Source organism: Cheilinus undulatus, linkage group 21, assembly GCF_018320785.1.
Source record: "Cheilinus undulatus linkage group 21, ASM1832078v1, whole genome shotgun sequence".
In the NCBI taxonomy this organism is placed as follows: Eukaryota; Metazoa; Chordata; class Actinopteri; order Labriformes; family Labridae; genus Cheilinus; species Cheilinus undulatus.
This window is the reverse complement of record NC_054885.1, coordinates 2,732,400-2,747,419: the sequence shown is the minus strand read 5'-3', so window position 1 is coordinate 2,747,419 and position 15,020 is coordinate 2,732,400. Positions and strand designations below refer to the sequence as shown.

Here is a 15,020-nt window from a genome sequence, read left to right as displayed (position 1 = left end):
GCCAATTTTAGCCACAATTTATCACTTCCTTTTGACATGTAAAACATCAACTTCTGTCCTTCCCTGAGATGGAAATGAAAAGGGGATAAGAGAACTCTTCTTTCTGTATGTGGTCTGAGGGCTGTCTGAGTTTACCCATCATACTGCAAGTTTTAAAAGATTCAAACGCTGCAAAAAAAATAGAGAAAATAATCAGACTGAAAATCAAGAAATATACTTTACTGCTGTAGAAAAACACTGAGTGTTTTGTGTTCTGCAACACAGGGAAAATCTATGACAAACATCACAGAGCTGCTGTAACAGTCCAGACCGGTATGTTCTCTCAGTTCGATAAACCTCACAACTTTGTCTCAACCCTCTGCATCAGCAGTGCTCCCACTAATGTTAAAAAAGAGGAAGTGCTTTTATTAGACGACCTTTCAGAAAACTGCTGCATTCAGGTTCTTCTGGGTAAACATGAATGTGAAGAACGTCTTCCAGCTGTGAGCTGTCGATGTCCATTCACCTAGAGTGTAAATATCTCAGTAGTCTTCTTCCCTAATCATCAGAAGAACGCGTCTCTCATTTTCAGGCTCTCGTCCTTTTAGTCCATCAGGTGGACTTTGGGAGTCTGTAGACGCCCGCCGAGACCAGCAGCTGATGTTCCCTGACCTTCCTCTGCAGAAAAGCCTCCAGCTCGTTGATGTCCATCTCCGTGACGACAGGTCCCGTGGCAACGAACATCCGGAGCATGGAGTGGATGCGGTCCAGCGTCATGCTGTCCAGATTGGTCAGCATAGCCTGGATGTAGGCCCAGAACAGCTGCAGAGACACAGAGAGGCGTTTAAGACCAATCCTGAGGGTTTGAGTCCTGTCTGCTGGGTTTGAGTTTTGAGGCCAGTTCAGACTAAAACTTTACAACAGAACTGTTGTAGAAAGATGCACCAAAAATAAGGCCAGCTGAGGGTGCTGCTTGTGATCTAATGTGTCAGTGCCAGCACCTGGAATGAGAGCTAGTTATAAAGCTAATCTAGGCTTATGTTTACAGCTGATCTAGACTAATATTGACAGCTGATCTAGGCTAATATTGACGGCTGATCTAGGCTAATATTGACGGCTGATCTAGGCTAATATTGACAGCTGATCTAGGCTAATATTGACAGCTGATCTAGGCTAATATTGACGGCTGATCTAGGCTAATATTGACGGCTGATCTAGGCTAATATTGACGGCTGATCTAGGCTAATATTGACGGCTGATCTAGGATAATATTGACAGCTGATCTAGGATAATATTGACAGCTGATCTAGGCTAATATTGACAGCTGATCTAGGCTAATATTGACAGCTGATCTAGGCTAATATTGACAGCTGATCTAGGCTAATATTGACAGCTGATCTAGGCTAATATTGACAGCTGATCTAGGCTAATATTGACAGCTGATCTAGGATAATATTGACAGCTGATCTAGGCTAATATTGACAGCTGATCTAGGCTAATATTGACAGCTGATCTAGGCTAATATTGACAGCTGATCTAGGCTAATATTGACAGCTGATCTAGGCTAATATTGACAGCTGATCTAGGCTAATATTGACAGCTGATCTAGGATAATATTGACAGCTGATCTAGGCTAATATTGACAGCTGATCTAGGCTAATATTGACAGCTGATCTAGGCTAATATTGACAGCTGATCTAGGCTAATATTGACGGCTGATCTAGGCTAATATTGACGGCTGATCTAGGATAATATTGACGGCTGATCTAGGCTAATATTGACGGCTGATCTAGGCTAATATTGACAGCTGATCTAGGATAATATTGACAGCTGATCTAGGCTAATATTGACGGCTGATCTAGGCTAATATTGACAGCTGATCTAGGATAATATTGACAGCTGATCTAGGATAATATTGACAGCTGATCTAGGCTAATATTGACAGCTGATCTAGGATAATATTGACGGCTGATCTAGGCTAATATTGACGGCTGATCTAGGCTAATATTGACAGCTGATCTAGGCTAATATTGACGGCTGATCTAGGCTAATATTGACGGCTGATCTAGGATAATATTGACGGCTGATCTAGGCTAATATTGACGGCTGATCTAGGCTAATATTGACGGCTGATCTAGGCTAATATTGACGGCTGATCTAGGATAATATTGACGGCTGATCTAGGCTAATATTGACGGCTGATCTAGGCTAATATTGACGGCTGATCTAGGCTAATATTGACAGCTGATCTAGGATAATATTGACAGCTGATCTAGGCTAATATTGACGGTTGATCTAGACTAATATTGACAGCTGATCTAGGCTAATATTGACGGCTGATCTAGGCTAATATTGACAGCTGATCTTGGCTAATATTGACAGCTGATGAAGGCTAATATTGACGGCTGATCTAGACTAATATTGACAGCTGATCTAGGCTAATATTGACGGCTGATCTAGGCTAATATTGACGGCTGATCTAGGCTAATATTGACGGCTGATCTAGGATAATATTGACGGCTGATCTAGGCTAATATTGACGGCTGATCTAGGATAATATTGACGGCTGATCTAGGCTAATATTGACAGCTGATCTAGGATAATATTGACAGCTGATCTAGGCTAATATTGACGGTTGATCCAGACTAATATTGACAGCTGATCTAGACTAATATTGACAGCTGATCTAGGCTAATATTGACGGCTGATCTAGGCTAATATTGACAGCTGATCTTGGCTAATATTGACAGCTGATGAAGGCTAATATTGACGGTTGATCTAGACTAATATTGACAGCTGATCTAGGATAATATTGACAGCTGATCTAGGCTAATATTGACGGCTGATCTAGGCTAATATTGACAGCTGATCTTGGCTAATATTGACAGCTGATGAAGGCTAATATTGACGGTTGATCTAGGCTAATATTGACAGCTGATCTTGGCTAATATTGACAGCTGATGAAGGCTAATATTGACGGTTGATCTAGGCTAATATTGACAGCTGATCTTGGCTAATATTGACAGCTGATGAAGGCTAATATTGACGGTTGATCTAGACTAATATTGACAGCTGATCTAGGATAATATTGACAGCTGATCTAGGCTAATATTGACGGCTGATCTAGACTAATATTGACAGCTGATCTAGGATAATATTGACAGCTGATCTAGGCTAATATTGACGGCTGATCTAGGATAATATTGACAGCTGATCTAGGCTAATATTGACGGCTGATCTAGGCTAATATTGACAGCTGATCTAGGATAATATTGACAGCTGATCTAGGCTAATATTGACGGCTGATCTAGACTAATATTGACAGCTGATCTAGACTAATATTGACAGCTGATCTAGGCTAATATTGACGGTTGATCTAGACTAATATTGTCAGCTGATCTAGACTAATATTGACAGCTGATCTAGGCTAATATTGACGGTTGATCTAGACTAATATTGACAGCTGATCTAGACTAATATTGACAGCTGATCTAGGCTAATATTGACGGCTGATCTAGGCTAATATTGACGGCTGATCTAGGCTAATATTGACAGCTGATCTAGACTAATATTGACAGCTGATGAAGGCTAATATTGACGGTTGATCTAGACTAATATTGTCAGCTGATCTAGACTAATATTGACAGCTGATCTAGACTAATATTGACAGCTGATGAAGGCTAATATTGACGGTTGATCTAGACTAATATTGTCAGCTGATCTAGACTAATATTGACAGCTGATCTAGGCTAATATTGACGGTTGATCTAGACTAATATTGACAGCTGATCTAGACTAATATTGACGGCTGATCTAGGCTAATATTGACGGCTGATCTAGGCTAATATTGACAGCTGATCTAGACTAATATTGACAGCTGATCTAGGCTAATATTGACGGTTGATCTAGGATAATATTGACAGCTGATCTAGACTAATATTGACAGCTGATCTAGGCTAATATTGACGGCTGATCTAGACTAATATTGACGGTTGATCTAGACTAATATTGACAGCTGATCTAGGCTAATATTGACGGCTGATCTAGGCTAATATTGACAGCTGATCTAGGATAATATTGACAGCTGATCTAGGCTAATATTGACGGCTGATCTAGGATAATATTGACAGCTGATCTAGGCTAATATTGACAGCTGATCTAGGATAATATTGACAGCTGATCTAGGCTAATATTGACGGCTGATCTAGGATAATATTGACGGCTGATCTAGGATAATATTGACAGCTGATCTAGGCTAATATTGACGGCTGATCTAGACTAATATTGACAGCTGATCTAGGCTAATATTGACGGCTGATCTAGACTAATATTGTCAGCTGATCTAGACTAATATTGACAGCTGATCTAGGCTAATATTGACGGTTGATCTAGACTAATATTGACAGCTGATCTAGGCTAATATTGACGGCTGATCTAGACTAATATTGACAGCTGATCTAGACTAATATTGACAGCTGATCTAGGCTAATATTGACGGTTGATCTAGACTAATATTGTCAGCTGATCTAGACTAATATTGACAGCTGATCTAGGCTAATATTGACGGTTGATCTAGACTAATATTGACAGCTGATCTAGACTAATATTGACAGCTGATCTAGGCTAATATTGACGGCTGATCTAGGCTAATATTGACGGCTGATCTAGGCTAATATTGACAGCTGATGAAGGCTAATATTTACATCCGATATAGGCCAATATATCAGTGAATACAGGCTTGGTGTACAGCTGGTATAGGCTGATATTTATAGCTTATATAACCTGATAAAGACTAATGTAGGCTGACTCATCTGTAATATTATTGGCTAAAAAGCCTTAACTATTGTCTGAACAGAGTATCTCAAATCTTTCTTTTCCTTTAAACTTGACTCAAATCGATGCTTTCACTCATGCCAGTGAAGTAAATGAACTGAATTTTTAAAACAAAAAACCCCTAGTAAAAGTACCTGCAGCTTCTCCTCCCTCTGCTCTGACTGGGTGGTGGTGTTTGAGTCTCTCTCCTCGTCGCTGTCGATCAGCATCACTCCTCTCTCCATCTTCTCTTTGGACGAGCCCGTCTCCACCACGTAGTACCGCCCCCCCGCCTCCTCCCTCAGAACGCCGTGCTGCTGCCACAGAGCCAGCTTCCTGTGCATCAGCTCCTTCGGGGTGCCCAGCTTCGCGCTCAGCTCCTCCAGAGTCCACGAACCTGAGGAAGGACGAATAGCTGATGAAGGAATGGTTGGAGGAAATATTCTCCCAAAAACCATGAAGGCAACGGAATGATTAAAGCTTCTATATATAAGAATACATACTTTATTACAGCTTTACACAGACTTTAAGGTAGGATGTGTGGAATCAGAGTCCTTACTTTTGGATTAAGATGCTTAAGAGCACAAAAAAGCCCAAACTGAGACATTATTTTAGCCCTGAACAAAAATGTTCAAGTCAAAAGTGCTCAATTAAAAAAATCTTTATGATACAGAGCTAAAATAACTACACATTAAACTGAGTCAGTACTTTTTTCCTGGAAGTGCAGGATGATGGCGGCGTGGATTGGGGAGACGGTGAGGTTGGTGAGGGTGCGATCCTCCAGCTCCACATCCAAGGTGACCGAGCCCAGGTGAGGCTTCCAGCTCAGTGTCCTCATGGCCTAAAAGACCCAAGAAAACTGTTGGTACCTTCTCTTCAGTAAAACCTGACACCCTGAGATGCAAGTGTTCAATTCTGTGGTAAATCTTGACGGCGCAGCAAAAACTTTGTCTGACGGCTGATGGGGAACCCAGCAGGAGCACGCCGAGCCTGATTTAGTCAGAAATGCTGCAGAAAGGCTGAAAAGATTGAATGTAAAACTGGTTGTTTCTCGCATGTAAACTCTGGTCATTTAGCAGCTGAATCTAAACTGAATTCACCCAAAGAAAAATTATGGTGGTCAAAAGTGGCCCTGAGTGAAAATCCACTCTGATTTCCTGATTATTTCTAACAGAATTTGGGTAGAAGGTGATGAAACAGGAAAAGGGTTGCGGTTCAGGTCCACCTTGAGTTTCTCGTAGCGGTGTGTGTACGCCTCCATGCTCTGGACGACCAGCGGGGGGAGCTCCAGCTTGTCTTCCTTCAGCGGCGGCCAGAACTCAGAGGAGAGGATGATGGCGGACAGGGAGAGCGGCGGCTGCTCCTCCTCGCTCAGCCTCGACTCTTCCTCACGGATGTTACTGTTGATCCTCCGGGAGTCTGCCATGTCCTGACAGGAAAGAGAAAGAAAGAGAGAAAATTACTGATGACGAAAGTTTCTGCTGCTTTTTAAAATAATGAACTAAAATTTCTCCATGCAAAACAAAGAAGAGAACAGAAAAAGACAGGATATCAGACTGTTTACCTTCAACATGACCTCGCAGAAATGCATGTGAGACTCTCCAAACCGGAGCTTCAGCAGCTCTACGTTTCGAATTTCCCTAAAAACGACAAAAGACAGAATTAAAGAAAATAAACATGTGAGGCTGTAGCACCAAACTCCACAGAATACAACAGCTGTTTTTAAGCTGCATCGTCTCAGAGCAGACATGATTACGAACAGGGCTGAATGATTTGGGAAAACAATCTCAATGTGATATTTTCAGCCCAACATTGCGACTGCAATTTAACGTGATTATTCTTCAGACTCCTCATCTTATAAATCATTCCGTATTATAACACACACAAAGCTAATTCCCCCAGAAATGTATATCCGATCTCCCAAAATCTACAAATAAATATTAAAAAATTCTAAAAAAATTACAAAAAATTAATAACCTGCCCCACCGCCCAATAAATAAATAAATAAATAAATAAATACAAAGCAATTTCTTAAAAATGTATAAATAATTTTTTCAAATTTTCATAAAAATACTATTAAAAAAAATCAAAGCAACCAACCCCCCAAAACATCAAATCAAATTCCCCCCAAATTTTTAAATACAGAAAATTCCTCAAATTTTCATAAAAATACTGAAAAAAAATCAAAGCAAACCCCCCAAAAAACTGATCAACTTCTTAAAATTTACAAATTGAAAGTTTCAGAGCTAATTCCCTCAGAAATTTAGATCCAATCTCCCAAAATCTACAAATAAATGTTTAAAAATTCTAAGAAAATAACAAAAAATTAAAAACCTGCCCCATCACCCAAAGAAAATACAAAAAAAAATTAAAGCAACTTCTTAAAAATTAAGAAATAAATTTCTGAAATTTTCATAAAAACACTTAATAAAATAAAAATTAAAGCAACTTCTTAAAAATTTACAAATAAATTTCTCAAATTTTCATGAAATTACCTAAAAGTTTCAAAATTAATTCTCCCAGAAATTTGAATCAAATTTCCCAAAATTTACAAATAAATGTTAAAAATTTCCAGTAAAATACCTAAAATTCTCTAAACCAATTTCCAAAGAAATCAAAATCAAATTCCCAAAAATGTACAAATAAATTCATCAAATTTTCAAAAATATACGTAAAATTTTTTAAGCAAACCCCCTGCCCAAAACTCAAATCAAATTCCTTAAAATGTCAAAATAAATTTCTCAAATTTCCGCAAAAATATCTAAAACTTTTCTAAGCAAAAATCCCCCCAAAATTCAAATCAATCTAAGAAAAAAAATGTCTTATTACAATTATTTTGTCCTATATTGCAAATTCAATATGGATTGTAATGAAGGGAGTGATGATTTTATGGATTTCTTATTTTTAAGAAGACAAAAATATACAAAAACAAGGAAAGCAGGAACTTTTGTCAATCATTCTAGAAAATATTGGCATTTGAACATTGCACCCTCTGTGATTTGAAAATTACAGCAGGTCACATTGCGATTTAATCTACATTTGGATTAACTGCCCAGCCCTAATCAAGTAGCTCACTATCCCTCTCCTTATTTGCATCGTGCACTAAAAGTTTTCCTGGACAGGCATGAAAAGCAGAAGTGGAAACTGAAGCAGAGAATTGTTGTGACAGAAACATCCGTGCTGCAGCAGAGTGAACTGACTGCTGCTTTCAGAGCGTTGCAGAGTGAGCTACAGTTTCAGCCTGCATCGCTGTGAATCTTTGGTCTGAGCTGGACTTAGAGAAGACCTGATCATGAGTTCGCGTGCGTGCGTTGAGTCGTACCTGGCTGTGTTGTAGTTGAGCTGGTGCAGCAGCCTGTCAGCCAGCACGGCTCTGTACTCGTCAATGAAGATCCCTTTACTGCCGTAGATGCTGACCAGCAGGCTGATGATGTCGGAGGAGCGCCGCTTTGAGCCCATTTTTTCTGAAAATAAAACATCATGCTCCAAATGAAACCAGGCAGCAGACAGAGACGGTCTCAAACAGGAGGAGGGGTAAGAAACGATGCGTTCACTGACCGGGGACAGCGTCAGTCGGGTCTGGAGTCCAGTCTTCAGGGTCGTTTCCTTCATCATCGCTGTCCTGCATCTCCAGAGTCACCGGGTCTCCTCTGGACAGCTCTGAGGCCAAATCTGTGCAGCCTTCAGCGTCTCCGGTCAGACCAGCTACGATCTGCCTCACCGTATCCTCACGGGTCCTTGAACGCACCATAGAGGGCTTAATTAAACTCGGCTTTAACAAGAGTCTATCTCTGTCTGGGTCTAATGGAGGTTTATCATCTGAAAGACAGATTTATGTCTGCACACACTCTTTAATCCAGCATCAGATAGGAAGTTTAAACACTCCTGTATGAGGATGACCTGATTTACCTGAGGTACTTTCTGATTGGCTGACAGGCGACCTGCAGGATGACCATGGATGGGTCGAGCTCTCTGAGAGCTTTGATAGCAGAGATGTAAACGGTGAGGATGTCAGCCGTGTGAACTCCTGAGGAGAAAAAAACAAAAACAGATTCATTTTTATTTTTAGTCTAAAATCTTTATTTTTCCCTGGGGTTAATAAATTATCCATCGATCTAAAACAATGGTTCTCAGCTGGTCAGGCACCAGGACCCACCTCTGCCCCTGTAAGAGAAAATGGCACCCGAATTTTTTGAAACCATGCAACTTTCTACTAGGGCTGGGCAATTAATCAAAATGTGGATTAAATCACAGACATTTTTTTCTTAGATTGATTTGAATGTTGGTCAGATTTTTGCTTAGAAATTTTTAGATATTTTTGCAGAAATTTGAAAAATTTATTTTGACATTTTTTGGAATTTGATTTGAATTTTGGGGGGAAATTTTGCTTTGAAAATTTAAAGTTTCTTCTTGAAAATTTGATAAATTTATTTGTAAATTTTTGGGAATTTGATTCGAATTTCTTTGGAAACTTTTTAGAAAACTTTAGGTATTTTTATGGAAATTTTTAACATTTATTTGTAAATTTAAGGGAATTTGATTCAAATTTCTGGGAGAATTAGCTTTGAAATTTCATAAAAATTTGTAAATTTTGTAGCTTTAATAATTTTCCATCTTTTAACACAACTTTGATCCTCAATATTCTTGAAAAATCTTTTTCTGAAAGTTAATGTTACAGAATATAATTTAAAACTACTACAAAAAACTTAAAGTAATGTTAACTAGGGCTGAGCAATTTTGGAAAATAATCTCATTGCAATTTTTCCCCCCAATATTGCAAAAGTGATTTGATATGTGATTATTCCTTAACTTTCTTTTGTTCCTAAATAAGAGCTGAACAATTCTTTAAAAATATCTAATTCTGATGATTTTTGACTCTTGTTGCAAATTAGATAGGAATTTTTGCATGAAGGGTTTTTGTCATTCTTATATTCATACAAAAATGAAGGAAATAGAATTTTCTGTAGACAATTCTTTAAAAAATGGCACTGGAATGATCGCATGCTATGTCATGCATAACATCTCTGCTGCAAAAAAAAAAACAAAAAAAAAACTGGTATTTTGACACAAATTTCAGGCCAAAGAAACATTTCACCTTTTGCAATTTGAAAATTGCAGCAGGCCATATTGTGATTTAATCTAATTTTCGAATAATTGCACAGTCCTAATATTAACTTTTATTCTGCTAAATGTGCAAATTAAATTATTATGTATTTCAGTGTGTAAATTTGATATCATTGCTCTTTAGACTTCATCCATGCCTGCAGGAAGCTCGTAATACTGATCATCATTCGCCCCCAGTGTCGGACTGACCTGGATGCAGCAGACGGCTCTCAAACGCAGACTTCAGCGAGGTGAGGAGCTGCTGTCTCTGGTTGGTTCTCTCCAGACAAAACTTTAGGTCTTCAATGGCAGCTTTGGATTCTGGGAAATCTGAAAGGAAATGTTTTAAAAGTTGATAATTAAGCAATCAAAACCGTCCCACAAATATCATGAGTGCATGCAGCTCATGGAGGTTTAAAGAATAAGAGACAGACGACATCCTCAGCATGATATCAGTGCTGCCAAATATGAAACTTTCTGCAGATATGCAGTAGGGCTGGGCAGTTAATCTAAATGTGGATAAAATCTCAATGTGACATACTGCAATTTTCAAATTGCAGAGGGTGCAATATTTCTTCGACCTGAAATGTGTTTTTGAAATATCAATTTAATACATTTTTTTAAGCAGAGGTGTTTTGCTCTACACATAATGCAAACATTCAAGTGCCAATATTTTCTAGAATGATTGACAAAAGTTCCTACTTTCCTTGTATATTTTTGTCTTCTTAAAAATAAGAAATCCATAAAATCATCACTCCCTTCATTACAATTCATATCAAATTTGCAATATAGGACAAAATAATTGCAATAAGACATTTTTGTTGGACTGATTTGAATTTTGGGGGGATTTCTGCTTAGAAACTTTTAGATTTTTTTGCGGAAATTTGAGAAATTTATTTTGACATTTTAAGGGATTTGATTTGAATTTTTGGGGGAAATTTGCTTTGAAAATTTAAAGTATCTTCTTGAAAATCTGATGAATTCGTTTGTACATTTTTGGGAATTTGCTTCAAATTTCTTTGGAAATTTGTTTAGAAAATTTTAGGTATTTTTATGGAAATTTTTAACATTTATTTGTAAATTTTGGGGAATTTGATTCAAATTTCTGGGGGAATTAGCTTTGAAACTTTTAAGAATTTCATGAAAATTTTAGAAATTTATTTGTATTTTTTTTGGAATTTGTTTTGATTTTTTTTTGGTGGTGGGGCAGGTTTTTAATTTTTAGATATTTTCTTAGAATTTTTGAACATTTATTTGTAGATTTGGGGAGATTGGATCTAAATTTCTAGGGGAAATAGCTTTGTGTGTTATAATATAGAATGATTTATAAGATGAGGGACCTGAAGAATAATCACATTTTAAATTGCTATCGCAACATTGAGTGAAAAAAATCACAATTAGATTATTTAACCAAATCATTCAGCCTTATACATCAGCAGTTTTCTAGGGTGCCACATACTCAAGGAGGCCCACTGTGAGTCCTGAACATTTTGAATCAAACTCCAAATGTAAAGCAACCATCAGACCGTCTCCCCTCTCAGCTCTGATTGGCTCAGCCTTTCTTTGCACAGGAGACACTTTCAGTAGTGGAACTGGCTAAAAGGAATCTAAAAGTATCTACATATTTGGAAAAATCAAATCAAATATTTCTGTCCCTAAAAATTAAAATCTACCAGCCAAAACCTGAGCCCTCATCCTACCAACCTTGGTTAAATTTAAATGAAATGCAAAAAATCTTCCAGTTTAATCCAACGGTTCTGATTATCAAAAATATAACCCTTATTTTCTTCCCTCACCTCTGATGATACTGAAGAGCTCCTCTATCCTCATGTTGACGTAGATCCTGCAGAAGAACTGATGCATGTGGCACCTCCACTGCTTCAGGATGGAGCTGCCCGGCTGAACGCTTGGAGCGATGGGAGTACTGGGAGTAGAGGTCACACCGTCTCCATCCGCCTCACTCACAAACACTTTACTGAGCCAGCCCAGGACCAGCTCCAGCCACTGCTCAGGAGAAACATCGCAGGTTTAAAATCAGAGTCTCGTCCAAATAAATCTTCACGTTCAGAGAGAGAAACGGACGCTTTACCTCCTGGAACTCCAGCAGGAAGGAGCGCTCGTACTCGCCGCGGCAGTGCTGCTCCATCCGCTGCTCGATGAGCTTGTGGAGGATGGAGGTGACGGCCTCGGAGCTGACCCACTCCAGGAGCTGGAGCTTGGATCTGCAGTAAAAATAAGAAAAATGCTATAAATCCCACATAAACATGAAAAATAAAACTCAGATCACATGGTTGAAACTTTTCACCATGCATTGGTAGAAACTAGAAAACATCACTGAATCGTTTAATTGAATAACAATCTTCTTGCTTACAGAATGTGGCTGAGCTCCTGCAGCTGCTCCAGAGCCTCCTGACACCAGCACTCCTGTGTCGGGACCCCGCAGCCCCGGCAGACCCCTCCTCCTTCCGGTCCATCTGGAACGTCAGCCCCGTCCTCGGACTCGCCTACCTGGTTCATGTAGACAGTGAAGGTCCTGCTGTAGAACTCCAGCACTCGCTCCTGAAGCACCGGGGACGGGGAGAAGAGGAGGAGGGCCCTGATGATGGTAAAGGCTCGCTCCTGGAGGCCCTTAGATCCCGGGCCACAAAGACTACCACGGCCTTCGTCCTGCCAGGTCCCGAGCTTCTCTAAACCGGCTACAGGAGGGAGGAAGAATTGAACAGAACAGCTCACACAAACAGAGAAAACATGTACTGACAGTCTTTTCCTACCAAGGATGGGGTCCAGCTGCCCTATCAGAGTCCGAAAGGCCGTGAGGAGGACCCAGGCCCTGCCTCTCTCCTCCAGCTCGTTCTCCGGCTGTTTGAGTCCACTCCAGAACTCAGGGACCACGGAGGAGGACAGACGCATCTGCAGAGTCTCCAGCAGCCAGCTCCCCAGCAGCTGACCCAGACCCTGTTTGGAGAGGAGGGCCAACGAGTCCAAGAGGCTCTGCTCGGTCAGCGGGCAGCCAGGGGACGTCTGAAAACACGGAGCAAGAGAGAACAATTAAAACCTACATCTGATTTGGTGTTTCTATTCTATTCTGAATAAAATATGGGTTTAGGAGATTTGGCAATCACTGACTTCTATTTACATTTTACACAGCGTCCCAACTTTTTGGAATTGGGGTTGCATTGGAGAAGAAAGCAGCTTCAGAAAGGAGTAAATCTAACAAAGATGTAGAACAACTCCTGCACAAGTACGACGTTGTAGAAATATGTGTAAATGTGTAAATAAACAAACTGTTGTCACTTCCTGTTATCTGTTTGTTTGGTGGTCACCAGGAAGGACCAGAGCCACCAGTCTGAGCCGAATTTGACCGAACATTCCCTCTACACAGACACATTTCCTCAGTCAAGTTAAACAGAGTTTGATCCACAGCTCCAAGCAGAGATGACTAAATCTCTACCTCTGTGAACGGGATTCTTCCATGTCAGCTCAGTCCCTGTTTTCTCCTGTACTATTTACCTACGTGGTTCCAGATCTAAATCCACTTACCAGAGCAGCAGTGATAGTATCCCAGGCCTCAGCGACCCCCTGTAGAGGAGCAGACCCTGACAGTTCAGCTGGTTCTGACTCCATCACTGTGTCCTCCATTTTTACTGAGCCGGACCAAAACACAACTAACTAGCTTCACTTAGTTTAACATTTGGGCTAACTACGCCGCTAACGCCGCTACCGCGATGGCTTTACGTCTAAATGTATTTTCAATAAAATACGACTATTGAATAACAGATAAAGACACAATGAAAGTAAAATAAACCAGAACATAGATCTGAATTAACGCTACATGATACTCGCTTGTCAACCGCGGGTTAATTTCTTCTTCGTCGTCTTCTTCTTCTGCTACTGGTATTCCAACAAACTGTGTTCACTGTTTCTAACACTGCCCCCTACTGTTAGTAGCGGTCACCATAATGTTTAGACTAGTTAGTGCCATCCTGTGGTCACAGTAGGAACAAAAACTCCATTCAAACTTCACATTATGAGAATAAAGTCATAATATTACGAGAAAAAAAGTCGTAATATTACGAGAATAAAATATTTCAAGAAAGAAAGTGTGCCTGGGCTTTTTTTCTCGTAAAATATCAAAAAATATACATGTTTTTATTCTTTTATTTCTTTTTCTCTTCGTGTGGCCTTTACACTCCATCGTGAAAAATCGGAGCTATTTCCGAATTAGTATGCAGGGGCGTAGCTAGAGATTTAGGGTCCCAAAATAGAATATAACACAGGACCCCCCCTTAACTGGCGAGCCAAGCAACAAATATTTGTTATTTCTACAAATATCCATGCATTTTAATGTATTTTTGAACCATAATTTATCCATTTATAAGCAGTATTTTAAATAATGGTTAAATCAAATTTACTTTTACCAATTTTCACACTGGACTATACCATTTGGACATTTTTAAGGGATGAGCAACAGCATTTTCTTTTATTCTATTGGTACAAATGTCAGTCTGTTGACCTATTAATTTAGTCAGTTTTGAATCAATAATGACACTTATTACTGAGAAAAAATAAATGAAAACACACTTTTCATGACAGGTTTCTCAAGGGCCCCTCCCTTCCTGGTCCCGGGTAATCAGTACCTTTTTCCCCGTGCTATGCTCGTGTTAGTTTTCACTAAATCACTATAACTCATATCAGTTGTAGTATCTAAATTAGAAGTGTTGTTAAATGCAATTCAAAGCATGTGCCGCACTTTCTATTAAACACAATCATTTAATTTTTTGCACTGAATAAACCAGTGGTTCCCAATTGATGGTTCAGGACCCAAAAGTGGGTCATGAAGCTCTTTCCACCTGGTTACCAGGATGTACACTGTAAAATGGAGATGATGATTCAATGTAAAATAGTTAATAAACAAGTTTCACAATTTTTTTTTCGTTCAGGGGCCCAACTAAAAAATGCATGTGCACGCTTAACTGACATACTCATAGCTAAAAACGCTGTTTCCAAAAAGTTTTCCAATGATAACATGAACAGTACCTATTAAAAGAATTTCACCCACTAGGATGTTTTACCCTTTGATTTTATAAATCAGTCAGGATCAATATAATTTGGCTATCTTGACTGAA

At 39.3% G+C, this 15,020-nt stretch overlaps 1 protein-coding gene across 1 annotated transcript; it reads right to left on the bottom strand.

Annotated features, from left to right (window-relative positions):
- Nucleotides 1-198: 198 nt before the first annotated feature.
- On the bottom strand, nt 199-13,767 carry anapc2 (anaphase promoting complex subunit 2). The gene is made up of 14 exons (XM_041778020.1): nt 13,435-13,767; nt 12,666-12,915; nt 12,266-12,590; nt 11,984-12,116; nt 11,691-11,898; nt 10,105-10,224; nt 8,701-8,818; nt 8,350-8,528; nt 8,114-8,255; nt 6,356-6,431; nt 6,017-6,220; nt 5,500-5,632; nt 4,947-5,188; nt 199-801 (listed from the first exon to the last, which is right to left on the bottom strand). The coding sequence occupies exons 1-14, from the start codon at nt 13,531-13,533 to the stop codon at nt 592-594; spliced, it is 2,439 nt and encodes an 812-aa protein (XP_041633954.1). The 5' UTR covers nt 13,534-13,767; the 3' UTR covers nt 199-591.
- Between the last annotated feature and the right edge of the window lie 1,253 nt (nt 13,768-15,020).

Bases quoted from the DNA above. Each gene is read 5' to 3' on its own strand.
- anapc2 (XM_041778020.1), bottom strand. From the start codon at position 13,533: ATGGAGGACACAGTGATGGAGTCAGAACCAGCTGAACTGTCAGGGTCT. The intron at 10,225-11,690 runs GTGAGGGAAGAA...ATTTCCTTTCAG, and splicing joins GCTCTTCAGTATCATCAGAG to ATTTCCCAGAATCCAAAGCT. The intron at 6,221-6,355 runs GTAAACAGTCTG...CTTTCCTGTCAG, and splicing joins TCTGCGAGGTCATGTTGAAG to GACATGGCAGACTCCCGGAG.